Source organism: Telmatherina bonti, assembly GCF_933228915.1.
Source record: "Telmatherina bonti genome assembly, chromosome: 4".
In the NCBI taxonomy this organism is placed as follows: domain Eukaryota; kingdom Metazoa; phylum Chordata; class Actinopteri; order Atheriniformes; family Telmatherinidae; genus Telmatherina; species Telmatherina bonti.
Genome location: NC_136622.1, coordinates 15,356,521 through 15,381,958, shown reverse-complemented (window position 1 = coordinate 15,381,958; position 25,438 = coordinate 15,356,521). Strand labels below are relative to the sequence as shown.

At 35.8% G+C, this 25,438-nt stretch overlaps 2 protein-coding genes across 2 annotated transcripts in view; both read left to right on the top strand.

Annotated features, from left to right (window-relative positions):
• The window catches only part of cfap74 (cilia and flagella associated protein 74), a gene marked incomplete at both ends in the record, with an annotated part of 54,305 nt that extends 46,801 nt beyond the window's left edge, over positions 1–7,504 (top strand). Inside the window, 3 exons of the mRNA XM_079238448.1 lie at positions 813–946; positions 1,159–1,293; positions 7,400–7,504. Of these exons, the coding sequence (XP_079094574.1) occupies positions 813–946; positions 1,159–1,293; positions 7,400–7,504 (374 nt within the window). The remainder of the gene's footprint in view (positions 1–812; positions 947–1,158; positions 1,294–7,399) is intronic.
• A 5,037-nt stretch (positions 7,505–12,541) lies between these two features.
• Positions 12,542–25,438, top strand: part of gnb1a (guanine nucleotide binding protein (G protein), beta polypeptide 1a) — a 36,641-nt gene continuing 23,744 nt past the window's right edge. The window contains exon 1 of the mRNA XM_079239386.1: positions 12,542–12,921. The gene's annotated coding sequence lies outside the window, so the exon portion shown is untranslated. The remainder of the gene's footprint in view (positions 12,922–25,438) is intronic.

The following is a 25,438-nucleotide window of genomic DNA, read 5'->3' as shown; positions in this document are numbered from 1 at the left end:
AACCTTAAACATATCATTGCAGTTTGAGTTGCATTGTGGACAATTACGCTGCATTACTTCAGGTTTTAGATATGACACACCTTGTTATATTATAGGTGTTTCATAGGTGTTTTTAATCATATGTGTTTTGCTGTTGATAAACTGTACCTGATGATGAAAAGTTAGTGTTTTTCCATAATGGTGATATGCACGCCACCATCCATCATCACCAGCACTCTTTTTTATGCTGTTGTGTGCTGGGGGGGCAACGCTAAAAAGAGGGACACTCAGAGGCTGGACAGGCTCATAAGGAAAGCAGGCTCTGTGGTTGGACTCGGCCTGGACTCTGTGGAAAAGGTGGTGGAGCAGAGGACACTCTCTAAGATCAGGGCAATCCTCTCCAATCAGAGCCACCCCCTATATCTTGTCTTCTCTCGGCAGAGGAGCTCTGTTAGCTCCAGGTTTCTCTCATTGGGCTGCTCCACTGATAGACTAAAAAACTCTTTCATCCCTCGTGCCATCAGGCTGTATAATGCAGCCACTTCAGGGAGGAGCAGGAGAGACTGATACTAGTCCTGAACTTTGTTTTTTCAGTGCCTTAACTTGTAGCACCTTAACCTGTAGCACTTTATCTTTTAATGCTGTTGAATTATTTATTTGTCTGTTTTTTTTAAACTTTAAATTTTCTCTTTTGCTGTTTTATGAATGTGAGCAACGGACAACTGCACAATTTCCTTCGGGATTAATAAAGTATTTATCTATCTATCTATCTATCTCTATTCCTGCAATTTCCCCCTGTGCTTAAAGGGCTAAAACGCCTTCCTTTCTGACAGAGCCAGGAGTGATGGAGAAACCAAGTATCCCAGTGCTGGTGACCCTGCGTGCTAGATGCAGTGCAGGTGTGACCACACCTGCGGTCAGGGAGCTTAATGTGGGCTGTATCCGCTCCACACACACCAGTAAAAAGGTACTGGAATGTAGCTAATCAAGTCCAGTCTGTCATGTTTCCTCTGCTGTATTCTAAGTCATCATAAGAGAGTTAGCAACTTATTTAAAGTAGAAATAAACTTAGTGTCATTGTATCAACATTACAACTTGAGCATCAACACTGAAATGCTGTCACCTAAACAGCCGAAGCACTCGATTTCTTTTCAACTCATCTTTTCTGTGGATTTCCAGAGTGGTGAATTTTACTGGGATAATGTGGCATCCCTGCAGCAGCAGGGCTTCAGTGTGGAGCCCATTAAAGGCATTGTGGAGGCAGGCCATAAACGCACCATCACCATCACTTGGACTCCCCACAGTGGATACAAGGTGAAAAAGACTCCATCTGTGTCAATAGAAGTTATGGAAGTGGCTTAACAGAATAAAAGTTGCCAGTATTAACAGATCTGCCATTTACTGGTCCCAGATACTGGTGCAATTAACAATAGCAAAGCATGCTGGGAAGCTCCACCCACCACAAAGTTCTCAGGGCTACCATGTACCGAACACAGGAAACTGGTGCAGACCTCTAAACCCTGTTGAAGCACTTTTCAAAACCTGACTAATGCCAGAGCTGAATTTTTTTCAGTGTCCAATCCGCATTTGCTTTGAATGTTTTTAACGTTAAATATCTCAAAAACTACAAAAGTTTGCCATGACAAAAGACCTAGCATAATTCTCCTGAATATACAGAAGAATGCGATGAATTGCATTGACACTGATTACAGATGGTCTACAACATATTGCAATCATAGAGAGGTTTTGTTGAATGTTTTTCATAATTTCTGAAGACATTAAAATATCAGTGATCTCAGCCACTCATTCTAATCTGGATAAAGATCAAATAAAAAATATTTTTGCTGAATCAGATGTCTGAAAAAAGCTGATCCTGTACACTTTGAGTTTAAAATCTTTTTATATATATTTGTCTATGTCAGAGAAAAAAATGCTCATTTACAACATTTGGACAAGAAAATGTGTGATATCAGCATATATTTACATCTAAACAGTCAAATTAACATTAAACAGTTGTGACAACCATACAGTCTATGGTTACAACATACTTTTATGAAAGCTACTGTAAGATCATACTGGACCAAAGGTGTCAAGTAACAAAGTACAAATACTTTGTAACCTTACTTAAGTAGAAATTTAGGTTATTTATACTTTATTGGAATCATTTTTTCAGACGACTGTTTACTTCGACTCCTCACATTTTTTGCGCAATTATCTGTACTTTTAAGGTATTCTCATTACTGATTCGTATAATATCTACGAAAAACTATGCCCAAAGTTACGTAGGATTTGCAACGTAGTTCCAGCAACCAGTGCGCCTGCGCAAGCAGAGGAATCAGTGCCGTGCATGCCGCGAATTTTCCTGGATAGTCTGGGCGGTTCGGACATTTAAATACCAGCATCGATGATTTGTGTGGACATTTAGAAATTATTCGGTGAGTAGCTCTATTGTATTTAGCTAAGTATTACTCAGCTAAGTATACCGTGTGAACCTGGAAAATGCCGGAAATATCACCTGCGTTATTGATGCTAACATAGAGTCCCATTGTCTGTGTTTACGACAGGATACTACCGTAACGACATAGTTAGGAATCATTAAAAATGTTTGTTTCATTGCCTGGATTTAATGATGCACATGTGAATGTAAATATAGATTAGACTGCGTATGTTGACTGTGTTGTCTAAGCTAAATTACTTACAAACGAATGTAAATGTGTGACCCACGTTGTGTGTGTGTGTAAGTATATATATATATATATATATATATATATATATATATATATATATATATATATATATACATATATATATATATATATATACATATATATATATACATATATATATATATATATATGTATATATACATATATATATATACATATATACATATACATATATATATATATATATATATATATATATATATATATACATATATATATATATATATATATATATATATGATTATTCATATATATTCATAAAGATGATTATTCAAACTGCATTGATGGACTATATATGTTGGAAGCAACTGTTTGGGTAAATCATCTTTTATTTTTGTTGTAGGCATTATGACTCCAGAAACCGCAAAGCTTGATGAACTGCTCCTCGAGGCACATACTCTGGTTGAAGAACTAAAGGCAGCAGTGGTAATGTGATGTTTTTATTATATATATATATATATATATATATATATATATATATATATATATATATATATATATATATATATATATATATATATATTTTTTTTTTTTTTTTTTTTTTTTTTTTTTTTTTTTTTTTTTTTTTTTAATAGTGAGCAAGCATGTTTGTTCATGATTTTTAAATGTGTCTTATTTGATGTGTAGGCCTATATGAATGTCCAAAATGTGTATTTAAAGAAAAACTTTTTTATAAATACTGTATTTTAGAAAAAATCAGATGGCACTAAACAGTCAAATGCTGTATTAAATATTGTATTTTTGGCTAATTTGATTTGGTCTCTGTGCTGCCCTTTTCAAAAACTAAAGATGAAAATAGTTTAGTCCATGTGCCCTTGGGAATTGAATAGATTAAAGTTGTTTTGTAGTAGACAGTGTGTTTACATTCATTGTTTGGATTGTGTTTTCATTCTTAGGGAAGAAAGAAAAAAAGGGGGAGATCAAAACCTAAACCATTTCACTGGAGACTACGAGATGATGATGGCAATATCATTCCCAAAACTATCAAGTCGACTTCATCAAACTCACATGGTTAGTGGCTTATGTCTGACTTTCACTAATGTGAAAAGTCTTTGTTGAGTCGACAATTGATTGTTTTTTCCCCTCTTGGAATGTGACAGGGCTAAAAAAAATATTTGTAGTCAACAGACTTAATGAGTCACCATTAAATTCTGGTTGACACTGTCCTGTTCTGTTGACATGTTTGACACTGAACTTTATTTTAACAGTGAGAAAATCTAGATCACTCATGCCCAGTGCTCCAGAAGAACATTCTGCAGAAATGCCGGATGAGCAAGAGGCGAAACTAGGTAAGTAAAAAGGATTTTTTTTTTTCAACCTGATTTCTATAGATTCTCATAACCTTTGGCACTATCTGGCCATAATATGTATATTTAAATACACGACTACACAAATGATGCAACCATATTGTTTCATAGATGTTTCATTGTAACTGCAAGCCACAGTTCTCTTCAGACAGATAACTAGCTAGCTTGCGCGCCTTTTAAATAGAGGTACCCTATTCCTTATCAACTGGTGACTGGCTGGGGAGGGGGCATAAGCCACTTTATCTCTGTAAATGGCCCAGACTTATTCCCTGCAGAAAAATATGCAGAAATGTGGATCAAAGAAGGCCGACACACTGCATCTGATGCTGCCACGGGGAAAGGTCAAACAAAGCTGAGATCCCTCCCCACACCTGACTTCTGGTAAGTTTATAGGTAAGGGCATTGAAAAAAAAAAAAGAATCTTTTAAATAGGCCAAAATTTTGGGAACATTATACTGACTTTCATTTCTATTTTCCAGATTTTTCTTCCAGTTTGGAATGAGGAAACCTGTGTGAAAGATAACGTGTTGCCAGTTATTGTACAAATAAAATATTTTTTTAAATGCCCCCCCCTCTGGTTTTTTATATTTTTAATACTTTGTTCTCTCCATAGTTGAATGTGCTGACAACAAAATCACACAAAAATTGTCAATGAAAATCAAATGTATCAACCATAGAGGTCTGTATTTGGAGTTATACTCAAAATGAAAGTGGAAAAACACACTACAGGCTGATCCAACTTTGATGTAATGTCCTTTAAACAAGTCAAAATGAGGCTCAGTAGTGTGTGTGGCCTCATGCCTGTATGACCTCCCTACAACACCTGGGCATGCTCCTGTCTTGCATAAGGAGGAACCCAGGGCCAACTGCACCAGCATATGGTTTCACAAGTGGTCTGAGGATCTCATCTCGGAACCTAATGGCAGTCAGGCTACCTCTGGCAAGCACATGAAGGGCTGTGCAGCCCTCCAAAGAAATGCCACCTCACACCATTACTGACACACTGCCAATATGGTCATGCTGGAGGATGTTGCAGGCAGCAGAACATTCTCCATGGCGTCTCCAGACTCTGTCATGTCTGTTTCATGTACTTAGTTTGAACCTGCTTTCCTCTGTGAAGAGCACAGGGCGCCAGTAGTGAATTTGCCATTCTTGATGTTCTCTGGCAAATGCCAAACGTCCTGCATGGTGCTGGGCTGTAAGCATAACCCCCACCTGTGGACGTCGTGCCCTCATACCACCCTCATGGATTCTGTTTCTGACTGTTTGAGCAGACACATTTGTGGCCTGCTGGAGCTCATTTGCAGGGCTCTGGCAGTGCTCTTCCTGTTCCTCCTTGCACAAAGAAGGAGGTAGCGGTCTTGCCGCTGGGTTGTTGCCCTCCCACAGCCTCCTCCGCGTCTCCTGATGTACTGGCCTGTCTCCTGGTAGTGCCTCCATGCTCTGGACACTATGCTGACAGACACAGCAAACCTTCTTGCCACACCTCGCACTGATGTGCCATCCTGGATGAGCTGCTCTACCTGAGCCACTTGTGTGGGTTGTAGACTCCGTCTCATGCTACCACTAGAGTGAAAGCACTGCCAGCATTCAAAAGTGACCAAAACATCAGCCAGAAAGCATCGGAACTGAGAAGTGGTCTGTATTCACCACCTGCAGAACCACTCCTTGATTGGGTGTGTCTTACCAATTGCTTTATAATTTCCACCTGTTGTCCATTCCATTTGCACAACAGCATGTGAAACTGATTGTCAACAAGTGTTGCTACCGAAGTGGACTGTTCCATTTCACAGAAATGTGGTTGACTTGGAGTTACATTGTGTTGTTCCCTTTATTTTTTTTAACAGTAGATATATATATATATATATATATATATATATATACACATATACACATATATACATATACATATATATATATATATATATATATATACACATATACACATATATACATATACATATATATATATATATATATATATACACACACACACATATATATATATATATATATATATATATATATACACATATATACATATACACACATATATATATATATATATATATATATATATATACATATATACACACACACACACACATATATATATATATATATATATATACATATACACACACACACATATATATATATATATATACATATATACACACACACATATATATACATATATACATATACACACATATATATATATATACATATATACACACACACATATATATATATACATATATATATATATATATATATACACATATATATATATATATACATATATACACATATATACACATATATACATATATACACATATATATATATATATATATATATATATATATATATATATACATACACAGTTTGCCCATATGTATTCATACCCTTTCATTAAAAGAAAAGGCTGAATTTACAGTCACTCAAATAAATGGAGACTTAAAAAAGGAACAATAACTAAAAATTTGCAGAAATATAATTTAGTAATATAAGACACTGATTTTTCATTTAATTGAGTTGAAGAAAGAAAAACAACCAAATTGTTCCTAGACAAATTAGAGCACTTTTCGGTTGACCAGTGGGGCAAAATACCTGTCAACAGGTCTGTCAACAGGTGCAGAAGTCTGACTAGGAGAAACAGAAAACACTTGACTTGCGGAAACATTAAAGGATTGTTCAACAAAATATTAGTTTATGAGTGATATAATAATTTTATAAATTTATCTAGTTTGTTTTTTAACAAAAATATTTCCATTGAACCAAAATTAGAAAATAATATAAAGATTTTCATGAAATTTTAATTTATTACTTTAGTCGATCTCAGCTTATTTCACAGAAAGCTGTTTTTTTTCCCTTGTTAAATGAAAGGGTATGAATAAATCTGAGCACAACTATATATGAAACAGGCTATGAAACACATCTTAATGCTCATATATGGTTCTTGAAAATATTTGCATTGCACTATAGGTTAATTTTTCATCAGAATCTACGTGGCTGAAAAGGTGTAGGGCTTCCCAGCTTTTTAATTTTTTTCTTTCTGATGTAACTTTATACTCATTATAACTTTTTTAAAAAAATGTGTATTTTGGGGAGTGCACTGTAGGCTCCGGTGCCACAGTTCAATCATTCTTTTTAAACAGTATTTTTCATACTTGCATTCCTTTTACTTTTATACTTTAGATTTTTTTTTAAAACAGTACATTTACACTTTAAGTTAAGTGAAAAAATTGAGCTGGTACTTTTACTTCTACAGAAGTCTTTTAAACCTGAGTATCTATATTTCTACTTGAGTAATGAATGTGAATACTTTTGAAAACACTGTACTGCACTGAGTAACTTTGTGTGTTTCTGTGTGTGTTTTAGCCCTTTGAAGTGGTGCAGATGTGCCTGCCTCTTACCATTAAGGGTGACGAGACAAACATTTACAGAGTCACCCTTATGGCTTTGGTCTCCACAATCACTGACTGACCTCTGCAGTTCCTGGATTTCAGCCAATCAAGGTCAGATATTCAGCAATAAAATACACAAAGTCTTGTGAAATTAAATATTTTATTATTAAAGGAGTAAACAAACTGTTTTAGTTGTGTATTGTATAATACTCATTGTATTTACTTTGATATCTCCTCATTCTGCACATGTAGTTTTTCTTAAGCACTGAAATGCCACTCATCTCTGCCACCAGGGGGCGTGCATTATTCCGTTCAAAGCAGCCTGCTATTAGTCATAGGATGAATCTTCTTCGTGAGGTTTGTGAGCTGATCGTTGAAGATCAGGTTAACTAAAAGGAATTTTTTTAACCATATTTTTTTTTCAAAAAGCTAGCTACTTTCAGCTATTTTACCCTTATGCTGATTGTTTCTACAGTTCATTTAGTTATCTTAAGAATATAATTAAGTTATAATTTATTATAGCTTGTAACTTCTCCTGAGATTGTTTAATTTTGTCATGCATCACATTTAAATAACCAGATTATTTTATTCTCCATTTATTTCACAACTTCAGCTGTTTATTTGCTGATTAGTTTGAGTGCTAAAACATTTGCAAAAGATATACAAAATATTTAACCTTATAACCATTTGTGGAGGTTAGGTTGTGTCCTTTAAGTGAACATATAAAAAAGTGGTATATAGACTGTGAATGGTGATGCATTTTTCTTGTCCTATCTAGTCCTTCACAAAGCAGGAAGTGCCTTGTTTTTCTGCCAGACTAAATCGGACTGACTTTTTCCAGCTTCATGCTTCTCATATTTGAATGATGAAATACATATATGAACAATATACACAGTTCAATTCAACTGTATTTGTATAGAGCTATTTCACAAAAGAGTCTTCCTATGGCAGTTTACAGACTTAATCAGTTTAGACCTGTTAAAAAATAACAGCCTAACTAAGGAAAACCAAGAGATTGCATTGAATCATGTCTTTGATTGAATCCCCATCCCAACCATGCATGGAGCAGTGGACAGTAATGGAAAAGAAAAAAAAAACTCTCTTTAAATGGATAGAATGGTCCTCCAACAGACACTAACTCAGGGATGGGGGCCATCCAGCTTGAGATGGAGAGGACAGACCTGAGGGATCAACAGGATTTTCAACTTTAGGCAGGGACACCTGCCAAGAGAGGAGGAGAAGAAATACAAATTTATAATGTAAATAATGTCACAAATTTACATGTGGAAATTAAAGAGCAGAGAGACGAAAAGGGAAGTGCATCATGGGGTATCCCTCAGCAGTCTAAGCCCATGCAACACAAATTTTAATATTAAACATAATATTCACACAGAATTGTGTAGGTTGGAAAAGCTTTTTTTTCTTTAATAAAGAAAATCACCATTTAAAATCGGCATTTTGTATTTATTGATGTTATGTTTGTCTAACCCTGCGACCCTTAATCGGGCTAAGTGATTAGGATAATGAATGAATGTTTGTCTGACCACATATTAAAATTTGTGTGATGATCTAAAACATTTATCTAAAACAAAGTGTGACAAATTTGCAAAATAGTAAGAAACCAGGAAGACAAGCTAAAACTTAATATAGTTTCACCTGTTCTCATTAGAACCCTTGCTGCAGCACTTTGGATCAGTTGGAGACCTTTCAGGGCATATTTGGGACAGCCCAACAATGAGGAACTACAACAGTCTAATCTTGAAGTAAAAAAAAGCATGGACTAATTTTTCTGCATCACTCTGTGTCAGAATATCCCTTACTTTACCAATATTACATAGGTGAAAGAAGTTGGTCCTATAGAAATGTGTTTTTTATTTGTCAGCAAAAGGACAGATTCTGGTCAAAAATAACTCCAAAGCTCCTCTCTTTTCAGATTCAAAGACAACAACCTTAGTCTTGTCTAATAAAACTGATTGGTTTCATCAGGCTTCATGGATGAGCAAACTTGAATATCAGCCACATTATGCCATGCTGCCTAATAACATCTAAAGGAAGTATGTACAATCTGAAAAGGTATCTGTCCAAATACATAACCCAGAGGTTTTGTGTTAATTGACAACACAAAAGTTTCCACTAGTTTGCCACTTTCACCTCAATATTTCCAGCCCTGTTAGTTACATGTACATCAAATCCTCACTAGTTAAATAACAAAGGCTGTTGCACTCTGTGTGAGCTAGGCCCTGCACATCTGAACAGCAGATGTCAGTAATGCTTTACACTGAACCAATCGGCTCTGACCTCTCTCAGAGATACATGCAGTAAGCATTTATCAGAGATTTGAGGAGATTATGCTAAATCAGATTACTGTACACCAACCTGCCTATAAAAAGCAACGTCATTAAGAGCTTAGCTTCATGTAATGTCACTAGCTTTATTTAATGTATCAGATCATATTAAGCAATATTTGTGCTGCTGTTTTGCCTCCTTTTTAATCTGATTTCTCCTCTGATCTCAATAATGCTCTAAAATAGTGCTACTTAGAGTCATGCTCATGCTGACTGTGATGTTAGTGAGTCAGTATGTTTATATGAGAGCAAAACTGCCGCAAAACCATACACAAATGCAATAACTTGTCGGTGACATGACTGGAAATTTGTGCAAAGATTGGTGTCCAAGATTACAGTATTTGCTGCAATAAAACACATCACTTTTTTGCTGCAACATATCTTATTCACTCATACTCTTAAAAAATTATTGAAAGTTGAAATAATTATGTGCAGCATTAAAAAAGAAACCACTGAAAACCTCATTAAGTCACTGGGTTTTTATTGGCAAATGAATAATGAAGCACAAACCATCTGTTACCTGAAGAGGATCAACACATAAACAGCACAGTTTATCAAAGCATACCTATAATAACTACTTTACACTCACATTAGGTTCTTCATCCGCTCTTCTTGTCATAAGGATGATTGCAGACAATAAAATGTCTCCCCAGGGTTCTCTGAAGCTTCACAACACATGTATTCGGACAGGCAGGAGTGTATCCAGGGGCAACTAAATCTCAGGTGTATTAACCTGGACTGATGAGTCCCAGTGGAAAACCCACACCCAGAGCATACCGAGTAAACACAAACACACATACGCATCTTACACATACGCATTATACATATATATAAATATATATAAATATATATAAATATATATATATATATAAATATATATATATATATATATAAATATATATATATATATAAATATATATATATATATATATAAATATATATATATATATATATATATATATATATATATATATATATATATATATATATATATATATATATATATGAATTTACATATATATATATTTACAATTTTTAAGACAAAACTAAAAATTGAATAGATTTTAGAGAACAACTGAAAAACTTAAGCACGTTGGCTGTTGCTTATCTCACATTCAGTTAAAACTGAGCCACAAAAAATACAAGAACAACTAAAAGTGCCAATGTAAAGTGTGAATGTGTGAAAAATCAGCACCAAGGAGATTTGAAGACTGATTTCCTTACAAACCAAAGCTGCTATTGCTTTCCCCCTTTGGACTAAACCCATGAACACTTTGTTTTCTGAGGACAACAAAGCGTTCCATATCTCCAAGTAACGCCTTAACCCACTGAGCATTAACTCCTCCTCTGAGCACACAAGCGGGTCTGCTGGAGATAATGATCATCTATGTGTTGCAGTGATGGTCCTCCCATAAACACTGCACAGGAAGTAAATCCCTACTGATTTCTGAGCTTCAACTCAATCACAAGGACTTAAGCTCATGAACTGTAAAAAATGGAAAAGTTAATATTCATAGAAAAGAAAACATCAACAGAAATGTTCAACAGAAGCTTTACTGACAATGTGAATGATTAATATTGTCCATATATAATGAATGGGTCAGCAGAAATTATATACTGCAAAACATTACTCAGTATGCTGTTTTTCTGATTAACCATGTGATCATGTTAAGAACACTGACAGACTGTAGGACTCACTCTGAGTTAAGTGAGGGGAAACTATTGTATTTAGTCAGGCATTGTGGACAGGCAGATTTGTTTGTTTTGCATTGCAAATGAATCTGTGCCGTTGCATCTGAAGTAGCAGTTCTGAGGTACAAATATTTTCATATCACAGACAAAGCTACTCTTGGTTTTATTTCAGTGAGATAACAGGGGAATGTTTCTTTGAGATGATAAAATATTATATGTGCCATCAGCAGATGTTAATAAAAAATCCAGGATAATTTGTTAACTTTTAAAAGTTAACAATAATTTGGGGCCACACTTTAGTGTTTATTCTTCAAATAACCTTTAAAACTGTGTAATCCACTGCCATAACTTATTTTATAAATTATTCTGGTTGGAAGTGAACTTCTAAATAGTGGTCAAACTGATTTAGGTTTGTGTTGTGCAACTACCACAAACAGCGAGATTGTGGTTTGTATTATAACTATTCATCATATGAATATAACTCTGCTTGATTAATCCTAAATCATTTTGAAAGACTTAAAGGATTCGATCATTTAAACCATTAACAGCTCTATTATTCTTTTGTTAATAATATATAATAAATTATATTATTATGTTTTATTCCTTTATATTTGTAAACATTGTAACCAACTATTTCTTCGAGTTGTTGCTCTTTTTTACTTGCGTGTTCTTGAAATTTGTTTGATTTAAATTTCATTGCTGAAAAAAAGAACAATAAAAAACAACACCACAATGTTTCTCTAATCTCTAATTAAATCACTTTTTTGTTCAACAATCTTCTGTCTTTTTCCTTAGGAAACTGCACAAAGCACTCCTTGCTTTTAAAACCGCTGTTTCAACTTGCTTTCGTTTGGAAACTAGTCATTCTTAAGTTCCTTTCCATTTCAAACTTTTAATTAATTTTATTTTCAATAAACAAAAACATATTTTATCAGGTAAATCTTGTCTAGGTGTATTTATGTTACCAAAGATGGCAGTATTTCCTGATCTGTTGAAGTGGTCGCCGACCCTTCGCTGTGCGCTGTGACGCTGCCGTAACGTGGGGTTTCCCAGACCTGAATGCAGGGTTACCGCGCCCATCTCTGCTGTTTGATGGCCGGAGGAAGAAGCGATTGAGAATCCTGGCGAGAAGGAAGAAACAGAGGGACGACGACGGTGGGAACAAGAAGAAGGGATATTTGCTTAAAGTTGGAATTTCCGCCGAAACATTGGAACTGTTAACCAGGACTGTGACACGTCTGTCTGGGCGAACACCGTCTTATCTTTGCGCTTCTGTGCCGGTGTATCCCCCCCCCCCCCCTCCCCTCCCCTCAGCGGGTCAAAAACTGGGTTCGGGGAGTGCCTCTCCTCGGTGGCTAAACTAGATCAATCTGAGCGCCTGGACGGAGAGAGGAGAGACAACATTTAGCTGTTTCCAGTCAATGTGATACAAACAACGGATACCTTCAACTGAAAACGGGTAAGCATATTTATTGACTTGTGAAATTGCGCTTCAGGAAATGCATTATGTGGTTCTGTAGTTGGCTAGCTTTCCGAGCAGCGGAGATGAACTAAAAGGGTTAAACTGGGCTGAGCGGCTCCTCCGCTAGTTAGCTCCTGTTAGCATGTCGCTAGCTGCTGCCAAGACAGTGGGTGGGGGTCACTGTTAGATAAACTTAATGCACTACCTTAACCCAGGGGAAAATCAGCCAGAACAATATTTTGATCAAACGACTCTGCCCTGTATAATTGTGTTAATATGCAGTTCTGATGTTAATTAGCAGATTAGTTTGTGACAGCTCGGTAGGTTAGCTAGCACCCCTCCAACGTCCGGGTAACACCCCCCCTCCCTCTCTCACACGCACGCACGCACACACCATCACCGCCTCTTTTATTTGCTTTATCCGAGAAATTACCTGGTTCATTTAAACAACCAAGCCATATAAATAGTGATTTAATCCAAAGAGTCAGACATATTAGTCACCCCCAGTCATCACTAACATTTCGGAGCTGGCTGTCGGCCCTCATCTTTTTATTTGTTCAACAGATAGCTAGTGATTGCCTTGTGGGCCACAGGGCAACTCTTTCCTTCTCGTAGATAATTGCAGGCGAGTAAGGATGAAGACACAATTTCAGATTTTCTTTTTACTGCAATACCAGAAAAAAACACAAGTAGACTTTGGATTCACTTTTACTCCGAAAATCTGAAGCATCATGGATTGTCAACGAAGGAAGTCTAAAAATGGCTACTTCACCAACAGTATCACCACCACCCCCACTATTCTGTAGCCCGTCCATACAAGTCACTAGCTGTGGCCACAGCCTTTGCAGCCTCCCACGGCTGGTTTGGGTGTGTATGTTAGGAATTTTGAAGTCGAAACAACACGCCTTTAATTCTAATAAAATAATATGAGTTGCCGAATGCAGTTTTTATTCAAACGTGTGCATTGCTCGTTGTCTTGTTAAAATTTATTACGTAGCGTCGCAATTTTTAGCCGTGAACATTTATTAGGCAGACCATGTTCTAACGAACGAGATGATCCCGTCGTATTTACTAAGTGAATCGAAACCAAACTATCATGGATTATGGCCGCTGTATGTCAACGCTACATATGACCACGTTTAGTTTGCAGAGGCATCCATACAATCAAATATTGATCATGTCACACAAAAGAAAGCTAATACGTTAGATATATATTTATATTAGTGTACAATTTGGTACAATACTATTTCTTACTGGCACAATATATGAAAGGTAAAAATCAGAGTCACCGCTCTGCTGATCTGTAAAAGCCATTTTAGTTTCAGTGTTAAACCAGCGTCAGTTTCCGAACACACCGACCCTAATGTGAACTTCTTCTTTTAATGATGTGAAAACGAGATTGTCTAATTGGATTTTGACAATCTGTTTATCTTGATCACGGGTCTTTTGCAGGGCAACTTGTTAGCATCTACAGTACCTATGCCCCATCGGGCCGCGCTGCTTCATAGTATTTTAAGCTCTTGCCCAGAAAATGTGCACACGCCAACCAGGGTAAAGCCTGCAGTGTTCGTCAGTATATAAGACACTGCCATGCGGGTTTTTAAATCGAATTAATGAGTGAGAAGATTTGTGTTTAGTGTCAGGCATTTCGAAAGAAGGCTTAGCACCGAGGTGTTACAGGAAGCCACGCTGAGCGCCTCCTCCAGCGCCAACAAGAGACGCGGAGCCTACCGCTTTTACGAAGTTACTGCCGGCTGGGATGTAAACCGGCTAATAACCCATCACTGCATATATTGGATAAGTAGTTGTTTCTGGAAATCGTCAGTGCTTATTAAAAGAGCTAGTCGCGTTTTGCTGGTTCACACAGATTAATTCATTTTGCCAGTGTGCCCCCTCCCTCCGCCTCCTCGAATGAATGGGTTCCTGTATTCAGGGCCCAAGCAGCTGCATTGAACAAGATGGCGTTCAAAGCCTTTTTCATCACCGCTTTTTCTCAGACACAGAGAGGCAGCTGCCGAGCATCGGATGGGCTCAGGCTTGGCATGCTAGATCTCTTTGATTATCTCTACTATTAAATTGTATGGAATATATTCCTATATATTTATAAAAAATAAGCAAGGCCTGCAAAATTCTTAGATTGATCTAGTATGCACACCTCAGATACTGGACAACATGGTGGGAAAGGGGAGTTGTGCATCCAGCTTGCAAACCTGAATTCAAGGGAAAATGGCAACTAAAGGAATATTTTATGTGATGGATTTAAATAAGTTTTTTTTCCAATATTGAGAATTTTGTCTGATTATAGTTTTGTTACTATCCATTGGAAAATAGAATTATTTCAGTCTTGACTTAAACTCCCAATTAAAGGGCAGAGATAAACAACAAAAAAGCAACTAAATAACTTCATTAAAATGAAAAGATAACAGGTTTAAAGCATGATAACTTTCATCCCCACCACCCACACATTTTTCTCAGAGTACTAAATTTGATTAATTGTGACATTTATTCATTTATTAGTTACAAAACTTGAACTACAGGAGCATCTTTTTTTAAAAAAGCCAAATATTAAGCTTTTTGACTTGTTTTATGAAGTGGTCTAAAGCGTTTAGCTTTTTTTTTTTTTTACTTCAGATTAAAGGTGTAATATGTGGCCACTGATTTTAGTGTTTGCTTTTATCAGCAATGCTGTTGAACAGCTTGTATGCTCACATTCAGAAGACCTCCCGTTTTAAATTTGTTGTAAAATATCGTTCAATTTACTGTTTAATTAACTTGTGTGACCTACACTATACTTAAGGCACTAATGTGTTTATACTGTGGGCAGTGTTTTTGTTACTTTGTTTGGTCTGTACACGAGTCAACATCTGTGTAAATGTGTCAGTGATGGCATAAACTGTGGGCCATTTAAAAAAAAAAAAAAAAAAAAAAAAAATTCCTGTGGAGTGACACTGTACTGGCAAGATTGTCTGAAAGTCAACATCACAGTAGTTGAAACTTGGTTTTTGCACAATAGAACTGTTACTGTGAAGCATGTCACTGGAACATAATGACCATAATGCCCAACAAACTTGAATAAAGGTATTTTTATTCAGCAAATTATATATTTTTTAATTGGGATTTTCACTCAACTGATGTTTGTTGATAACTCATTTTTAATCTGCAAATGCAGGATGTGAATGAGATTAAATTCTTAGTCTTTGGATTTTACTCTTTAGGATTATGTGGCTTTGGTTGGTGATAGTGCAGATTTTTTTTTTTTTTTTTTTTTTTGTTAATGCATATGACAAGTCCTCCCTTTAACTGGATGGCTTCTTCCAAAGCACAATTATTGAGAAATCCTGGGAGGAGGTGAGAAGTTGTACCAGTTGTGATTCTGACAATTTGAGAAAATAAGAACACAAGCCGTTTAATAACTAAGATCTGCAAAATGGAATATAGAGAATTTAGCATTGGACGGTTGTTTTCAAGTGACAGACTGCATACTGGCAACCATATGCACAGCTAATCAAGTGTTATAATTTCCATTAAGGCTTTGAGTGAATTGTTTCAAACCTTTATTCTGCCCCAAACGATCTGATGAGATATATATTAAATACATATTATTAAATAGACTGCTCACATCAGTATGTTAACATCTGTTAAAGACAACGTTGGCATTTCTGTGTGCATTTAACCGCTTAGATGAGAATAAGTGTAGCTGGTCTTTAAGGCTTTCTTTTTATTTTTGTGCGTTAGTTGTGTAGCTTAAGATGACAAAGTCTGTGTCTGTATCACTTGGTAATTTATGTGCCAAAAATAATTTTGTATTTTTAGATAACATGCTGATACTCAATAAATATTTTTGTGTGTCAGAGATGCTTAGAATTGCTGAAAGATATTGCATAATACATTTTTTCATTGTAACCAGTGTCAGCCCTGAAGATATGTTTACATTTGTCTGTTCTCTCATGCTGTATTTTAATATAGTTAAATCCACTGTAAATCTAAATTTCCTGCTTTTGTGTTCTGGGTCACCTGTCGGAATCCAAATCTGTCCTGGGCCACACTGAAGAATCTGTATTCCCCTGATGTAACCCCAAACATGCAACAGAGTTCCCACTTTGACGTTTTTTTTTATTTTTTATTTTTCTATCACCTTAAAGATAGATTGGGTAATATTGATTCAGTTACAAGCGATCAGGGTGCATCTTAATGCCAAATTTGAAGTTAAAAGTTAGTAATTTGTAATCATATCATCTAGAACATATGCCATTTGGAGTCTTTTCTCATCTAATAAGAGTTGGTATTTTGATATATATTTCCAGGAGCACTCATCTTAATGTGCTGACTTGATGTGTTGTTACAGCTTGAACAGTGTTTTTAACATGCACAGGTTTTGTAGTTAAGAACTGTAGATGGCATGTTTAAAACTGGATGAATATAAATGTACAAATTCCAGTTTCTCACTTTGGTGTCTGACCACAAACTATGTAGCTTATCCAATAGCTAATGATCCTACATTATAGCCTGTGCTGTAGGTTTCCTCCTGCTTGAGGTGGACTTCTACACAAATTTAGATCCACAATGACTATAATTGGTCAACTTGCTTTGCTCAAATATGTCGCTGTGTGACAAAAATTAAATCTGTAATAGGCTGTAATTGTATCAGGGTTGCTCATTATGCTAACTCAATAAGCTGTATTCTGCCTGCAGTTATATGCCATTTTCTCATTTTCAGAGCTCCTCCAGTCTCCATAAACTCAGAGTTCTACAGTCGTACCCACCATCTCATCCAACAAATTCCCTCTCTTTCTGTGTTATAACACATTTCAACAGAAGTAGAAGTTCAGCATATAAAGGTCCTCATACTTGTTAAATATGCAACGGATTAAATAACTTGAAGTGGTCTAACTTGGAGTTCTCTTAGAAATCCCACAAACCCACAACTTCTTTTAGAGTGTAGCTGTCAACTGGTGTAGGCTCATCATAGCGTAGGCCACTTAACAAACCCTGAGCTGTAGGCCTTGTGTTCAAAACTAAGCTGCAAATGAGGAAAAGGCAACTTATTTAGAAAGTGCCTTTATTGTTTGGTTTTGTCTTTGTGTATGCATTACTCTTCATTATTGTATAACTTGCAGTTTCTGCCACGGCCTTAGTGGTTTGTTCTCATGTTACTCTGGAATTGTTCTGTTCTTGATATTTCAGGTGTTTTTTTTTTATTGGCTACTTTAAGATTTGTTTTTATACATTCTTGTAGGACATGTTTGAGTGTGATTTATGGAGACAGACACACACATTCGCCTGTGGTCATGCTCAAAATGTTTATAACTTGGATTTATAATAAGTTATAGATGCTCAAATGTACTTGTGTATTAAAAAAAAGTGTTAGCCGACTCCTCACTGAAGTCCAGCTATGTGGCTGACTGCTAGCACTATGGCCTGCTAATGCTGTAGAATTCCTTTGTCTTTCACAAACGAGATCGGTTGACAAACACCAATAATATCACTGATAATAAATGGACCTTGTCTTATACATTGCTCTCTGCACTTGAACATGTGGCACTCATGTAGTCAATATAATGTAGTCACTCATACCAGTGACTACATTGAGGTTATTTTTTTTTTTTATCTTAATCTAAATAGACTAGATGGTAAAGTTGCTTTCCTGTTATATCTTTTATTGCATTTAAGTAGTCAGAATCCATTATCCTCCTTGCATAGTAGGGGATTAGTTAAAATACTAAACTATACTACAGCAGTTTGAGGTTTGTTGCACATCAACAGACATATTTGAAGTAAACATTGTGTAATTGCCACTGTTTGTTGCTGCAGTTTGGTTTGTAAGAGTACATTGATCCAAATTTGAGGTGTTAGAAGATCTGTGTGCAGCTTGGTTGGAACAGTATCCATTGGCATTTGGTTATCAGTTTAAATATAATGGAAAAAGGCTCACATCTGTATAACACTTGCAAACACACACTTGCAGGTGTTTGTTCATTTTAAGTCATCGTGCCAGCAAAAAGTCAAAAGTATATAAAATCAAATCCTAAACAGGCTTGCAAAGATGATGAAATTTGCCATGGGCTGTAATGTCAGTTTGCTTTCAACAGGCAGTATTCTTTTAATCACCAAAATAAGGTCTCGAAAGATAAAAATACACCCAGTAATATCAAACGCAGTCCTACACCTATAGTTAACACAACATATTTTGTTGATCTATTGTAGCTATTTATTGTTCTAGGAAAATGTGTAACCATAAAATCTGTACTGGACTTTTTGGGACTCTCCCCATATAATTTGGGGGAACTTGGGTTGGAATTTAGTGTGTAACATTTTTGTATTGTCCAACCAAAATTCTTGCTTTTAAAGTACTTCTCTCAAATGGGCCAGAGACTTATTTGCTCAAAGTTTAATGTTTTATATGTAGCTGATTATTCCTATGCAAACTCCATATTTCCAACAGATTATGTACTGGGGTGGCAAAATAGAATTTAAAAAAACCAAATATTGGGATTTTTTGCTTGACAATTTTAAAATGGATTTTTCTAAATTAAAAAAAATCTAGTATAACATTTTTGTCATTTTTAATCTTTTTCCTTTTCTTCTTGAGCATTATAGCAGCAGAATCATGGTCTGGCTACTGTGTTTTTTTTCCTGATTGAATCAAGAAAAATGACAAGCAAAAAGAAAAAAGTTCATTTTTTTTGTTTTTAATCTACAAAAATCATCAAAATAGAAGAATCGTGAGAATTGGAATTTAAATAAAATCGGAACCCAAAAAATAAGAATCAAATCAAATCGGGACATAATCATATCATCACAGCCCTATTATGTACCATATTCATTATATTGATCAACAGTTGTTCTTGGTTGTCCACTCAATGTTTTAATTGCAGGCTTCATTCATAACATGTCAACTGCTTAGTCTTTTTTGTCGGAATAGCAGTGCCTAACTCCGCTCCAAAAAACTGCTTAAATGAACTTAAACTAAAAAATTTCTTCCTATTATGAAAGCTTGACAGTTTCTGTGGGTAAAAGCCAATAGTTGAAAACAAACGGCAAAGCCCCAGAACATGACTGCAAAGTGAAGTAACAATGGAAATTCCAGCAGTTGTCAAATAAGTTTTGCTGGATTTGTTTAAATCCATCACTAGCAAAGTGTTGAAGAAGAAAGGGAACATTTTTGTAACACTGAGGAAGAAATGTCTTTTTTTTTTCCTTTTTTTTTTTCTCAACACCGCTCAGTCTGATACATCAATCTATTACTAACTGCGTGGAAGTATATCAATAAAACCCATTAAAAAATTCATAGCTCCAGATTACCTTGATATGACCATACAGCATATGCATGTGCTCTTCTGTCTACATCTTGCCACTGTTCATGTCATATTGTAGTGAACCAAAGCTAAATATGAACCTGCTGTACTCACTTTTGTTTAGTATTGGTTTGGCTGTGTTGTTTTGTTTTTTAAACTGGAGTTTTTAACAAGTATCAGCAAAAGATTAGAGACAGGCTTTATCATAGTCATACCTGCTGTGTAAACGTTTGTCATCCAGTGAAGAAGAAAAAAAATCAGACACATGGTCATTTTGCTTGTTACCAGAGCAAAACATTTTTAGACATTTGTCCAACTTGAACCAGTTTAAACAGTAATGTCTTTTAATGTTCCTGAATCATCTCTCTCTCTTGACCCTTTCCTAGTATGAGCAATACAAGAAAGTTTCTACCTAAAACCTTTTCCTGTATCTAGATTTGTGTGGTTTCAGTATAGGTGCTGTTCTACAAACCTTGTCATCACTTGTCAAAAGGTCTGTGCCTCTGTTTTAATAGTCAAAGTAGGTGGCACCAGGGCTGCTTAGGGACCCATATACAACCTTGTCACCACTCGGTGACTGTAACCCTGCTGTAAGCTCATCTCAAGCCCTGGCAGTACTTTGCATGTACACCTCACTGCCTGCTCTAGTTTGAATAGCGACTCTCTGACTGTCTATTTACATTCTAACCCTTAAATTTGACTACCACAAGGAAAATGTGACCAAACCTGAATCCCGAAATGACGGGAAAGACGGACAGTTCAAGTGAGTTTTCTTCCTCTTTAAAGCAGAACAGGCTACAGTCACTTGAGCAAAAGACTGGGGTAGCTGTCATGTGACTGTTCGCACACACTCATGTTCCTCTCTTGGGGAAAAGGGAGGAGGGGGGCTATGATTATTAATGCAATCAAAGAAGTGTATTTTGTGTTTTAAATAAAGTCATGCATTTAGCTTTGGGCTAGCCTGACATTCCCTAACTTTTTTTTTCTTTTTTTAATCTAACTCATTCATTTCTTTGTATGAAAAGATAGTTGTGCAGCTGTCCCAAGCACAAAACTTACCTTTGTTAATGTATGTGACCTTTTTTTTCCCCCCTTTTCAACATGGATTTAATTGTTTTCATGGAATAGCATCTGCAGAAAACTGCTTTACCATACAAATGGCTGGCAAAATCTATTAGCTTAGTGTCTAGGATATTCTTGTAATAGTCATGATTGTTTTAAAACCCAACGCACAGTAAATTATATTGTAAAAAATGTTTTCATTAACTGCTTCTCCCTGTTAGGAGTCACAATGAGCAAAATAGGAGCAACAGCATCATGGAATGTTTTAGTAATCAATTAAACTCTGTCAGTACCATTGATGTTATGTCCATTATTTACTGATATTACCCAGAGAAAGCTGCCACATAAAGTGATATTGTATGCAAGATTGATAAATGGACAGGTGACTTATAAGACTACAAAACCTAGAATTTAAATATTCAGTATACATTTTTTTCTCTATAAATGTTTTTACAGCCTTATATAGTTGTATTTTTTTCAGATGTATTGAATTTAATACATTGGTTTTACAAACAAGTTTTTAGTTTCCCCTAGTAATGCAAGGTATACTTGCACTAGAAAAGAAGCAAAAACATTTACACATTTGTATCAGTTTGCACCCATTCAAAGGTTTTCTTCTGCATGTAGGCTAATGGAAAATGCAGTTGTCCATGGCCAATACCTCATAGCCTCTCAATAATTAGCCATCTTCATGATGCCTTTCTCCTCTTGACAGTTTGCACACTGTTCTACATATTCATGTTAAAAATCTGACATTAACTTGAAGGCAGTGGGCTATGGAGCTCAACCATACCATAATCACAAAAGCCCAGAGTCTGAAAATAAATATAGGTGCACGGGAGAACTAAGTGAAAGTCATGCCAAAAGAAATTTGACTTAGCTTTGTAATTAAGCACAGATAATAATGCCCAAGTAAACATTTGTTGAAGGCCACAGTTGTTTAATCCCGTAAGTTTATTTGCGCATGCTAACCACTAGCCTAACAATTACATTTTCCATTGACATTAGCCTTAAGCTTACGTTTTTTTTGGGGTTTTTTTTTTGTTATTCATTTTGATGTGCAGTGGTATGTAATTTCACTGACATCTTCTTCCTGTTCCTCTTCTTTATTTGTCCCTTTGGCCAATTGCGCAACAATTTCCAGTGGTATTGCACTATTTTCTGTGATGGCTAGCTAACCCCCTTGAAAACGTGTACCTGCGTATTCATCTTCTGTGTCAAGTATAAATGGGTCTTAAAGCCCCATTATGTGAGAATTACTTCCATTGAGTGGTGCACTAAAACAAACAACCAAGTAGTGCTCTCTGGCACCTTGGCTTTTTAAGCACAATATTACTACTACCAAATCCACGTAGATTTACAAATGTGAAAACGTGAAGTTGACGTGTTTCGTCAGGTGATGTGGTGCAGAACAATATACAGTTCTGTTTTGTCATTGATGCCAATAAGTTATAAGCATGCCTTATATGTATTTGGTACCAAGCTGCTGCTAAAACACAACTGAAAGAAGTGCACGGCCGCTTACTTGTATGACTTCTGGGAAGAGTAACAGCATCTTGAAACTGTTGCAACCGAGCTTTTCCACTGTAACATAACTAACAAATTAGCTATCTCAGCTGTTGTCTGTAGCAAGTAACAGTAAATTATCCAACTCAAACGGGAGGATAAAGTTGTTGCTGATTAGGTTTAGTTAACTTCCCTGTCCAGCAGAAAGCTGCAACCTCTCCTGTGTCCTTCTCCTTCATGAATTGTCTCCATTTGGTGAATGCTACACCGATGTACTCTCATTTTCTCTGTTTTTTTTTCTTTTCTTGGCTATTTTTTGTCCCTCTTGTGTGGCAGAATATGGACGGTCCTTCTCCATTTCATTGGAACCCCCGCAATAAAAGAACACTTTCATATGGATGCAGTTGTGATCAGACCTTGGTAGAATTTGTACTTATGAAAGTAATACTTGATTTTTCTAATAAAAAGCCAAATTAGTTACACAGTGTATCTTAACTTTATCTATTAAGACTCTTGCAACATAAAAGTTAACATTTTATTGTAGCATTGATTTCAATCTGAACCAAGTTCAAGCAAACTAGATAACTTGTTAAGCTCTAGGCAAATGTCCTACTTTGGTGCAATGTGTAATTGTGTTAAATAATCACAGTATCAATCAATGCTAACTGAAAGATTTTTTTAAACTTTTTTTTATTTTTTAATTATAGAGCAGGTCTACCTTATTTGGCAATCAACAGTAACATGATTCAACAACTCAAGACACTAAATTTCACATATTTTCATTGGTAAGAATGTTTTAGTGGAGAACAGGCTCTACATAGCTTGTAACACTGTACATATTGTGTACTTGTGTAACATGATGGGGACAAAATTTGTGGGCACAGAAAAATTGTGGGTCCATTTAGTCTTTAGTTTTGTACAAAATGATAAACTTAGATGAGTCTGGAGTTAAAGGTTACGTTTAGGGTTATGCTTAAGGCTAGGTACTAAGTTCTGATGGCGTGTCAGTAGGTCAGGGTTATTCAATTTTGTCTTATCGCCATCCATCACATTTTGACTGTATCCCTGCTCCAATGGACCTGAGACAAATTATGGTCATTAGACAGAACTTGATAGGCTGCTGGATCTCATAGGATCACAGTTGCTATGTTTACATTTGAGTTTTAATTCCTGTTTAATTTAGAATTAGTTTAATTTCGCTTTGCACTGATGAAAAATGACCATGTAAACACTTAATTCCTAATGCAAATTTCTATTCGGAATTAAACTTAATTCTGATGTAAGTGGCTGGTTTAGAACTATTTAATTCCTCTGTCATGTAAATCTTAATTCCGCTATAAGTTAATTCCGGTCATTCTGCGCATGCTCGTTACCATGTCCTGTTCCGATGACGCGCATTGTTTTGCCTCCCATGTTCGGTGGTCTTTCTTCTCCTTCCCAGTTGCTGCAAGTGAAGTAGTATGCTCGTGTCAAGCTGGCACTTATCAAAATAGTGGCAAAAGTAGTTATCATGTAGTTATTACAAGTTACGACTGAAAATACGAGAAGCAGGGAGCGAACTTTATTTCCGGTATACGCCTCATCACATCACATGCACCCTTTGTCCAATCAGAACCCTTCCCAACCCGTTGCTCTAAAGAGGAATTAAGTAAGGACATGTTTCATGTAAACCTCCATTTGGAATTATTATTTTTACGTAAACTCGTAGGAGAATGTTAATTCTGAATTATTTAATTCTGAATTAAATAACATCATGTAACCATACCCATTGTGTAACTGCAAGAGGTGATTGTTACTTGCTGTCTAAAATTATTTGGTAAGGACTAGAAAAACAAGTTCTTTGAACATTCTATTAAGACATGCATGTGGAAGAGTCAGAAAGAGCCCAAGTGCAACTAGTATTTGTTTCCTGTGAGATAGGCCACTACAGGAATTGCAGCACAATTTAACTGTCTTTATGCAGTTAGTTTGCTCATGTTGTATGTATTACCAAAGGAATTTATCATTGCATATAAATTAGTTTGTTCAAAGTTAATTAGCAGTAAATGGGAAAAGTTAAAATACATTTTTTCATGCTCAAGTGTTCAAAAGAAAATCTTAATTTTAATTACACTACAGTAAGTGTAGCATTTTCAACTTGAGGAAATGTGAACATTTAATTCACTATAATTCCTAAGGGCACTGGCTTCTGACAGTCACCTCTGTCAGAAGCTGCACCACACATAAATGTTAAATCCTTCAAGACTTGCAGTTTTTGTTTGTATCAAACTCTTAAACCTGGTGTGTTGTGTGTGACAAAATGGCAGTAGATGAGTTTGAAAATATTGATATATGGTGAGAACAGAAACTTGCGATACAGCTTCAACTTCTTTCTCATTTTGCTCAGAATACTCTTTATATGGTGTCGGAACTACTTAAAATAGATGAGTTTATAAAGAATTCAGCTTTGGATGCTGACCTTTTCATGTAATTTCAGAAGTTAAGATGTAGACTGAAATGTCTATGCCAATAGAAATGTCACATACTTAGGTTGTCTTGGTACAACTGTCAAAGAAATCATAATTTTTAAATTAGTTATTCTGCTCTAAATAATTTCCCAATTTTCCCTGTAAATGCAAAAAACATTAGAAATTTTTATAGGTCTTTAAGTT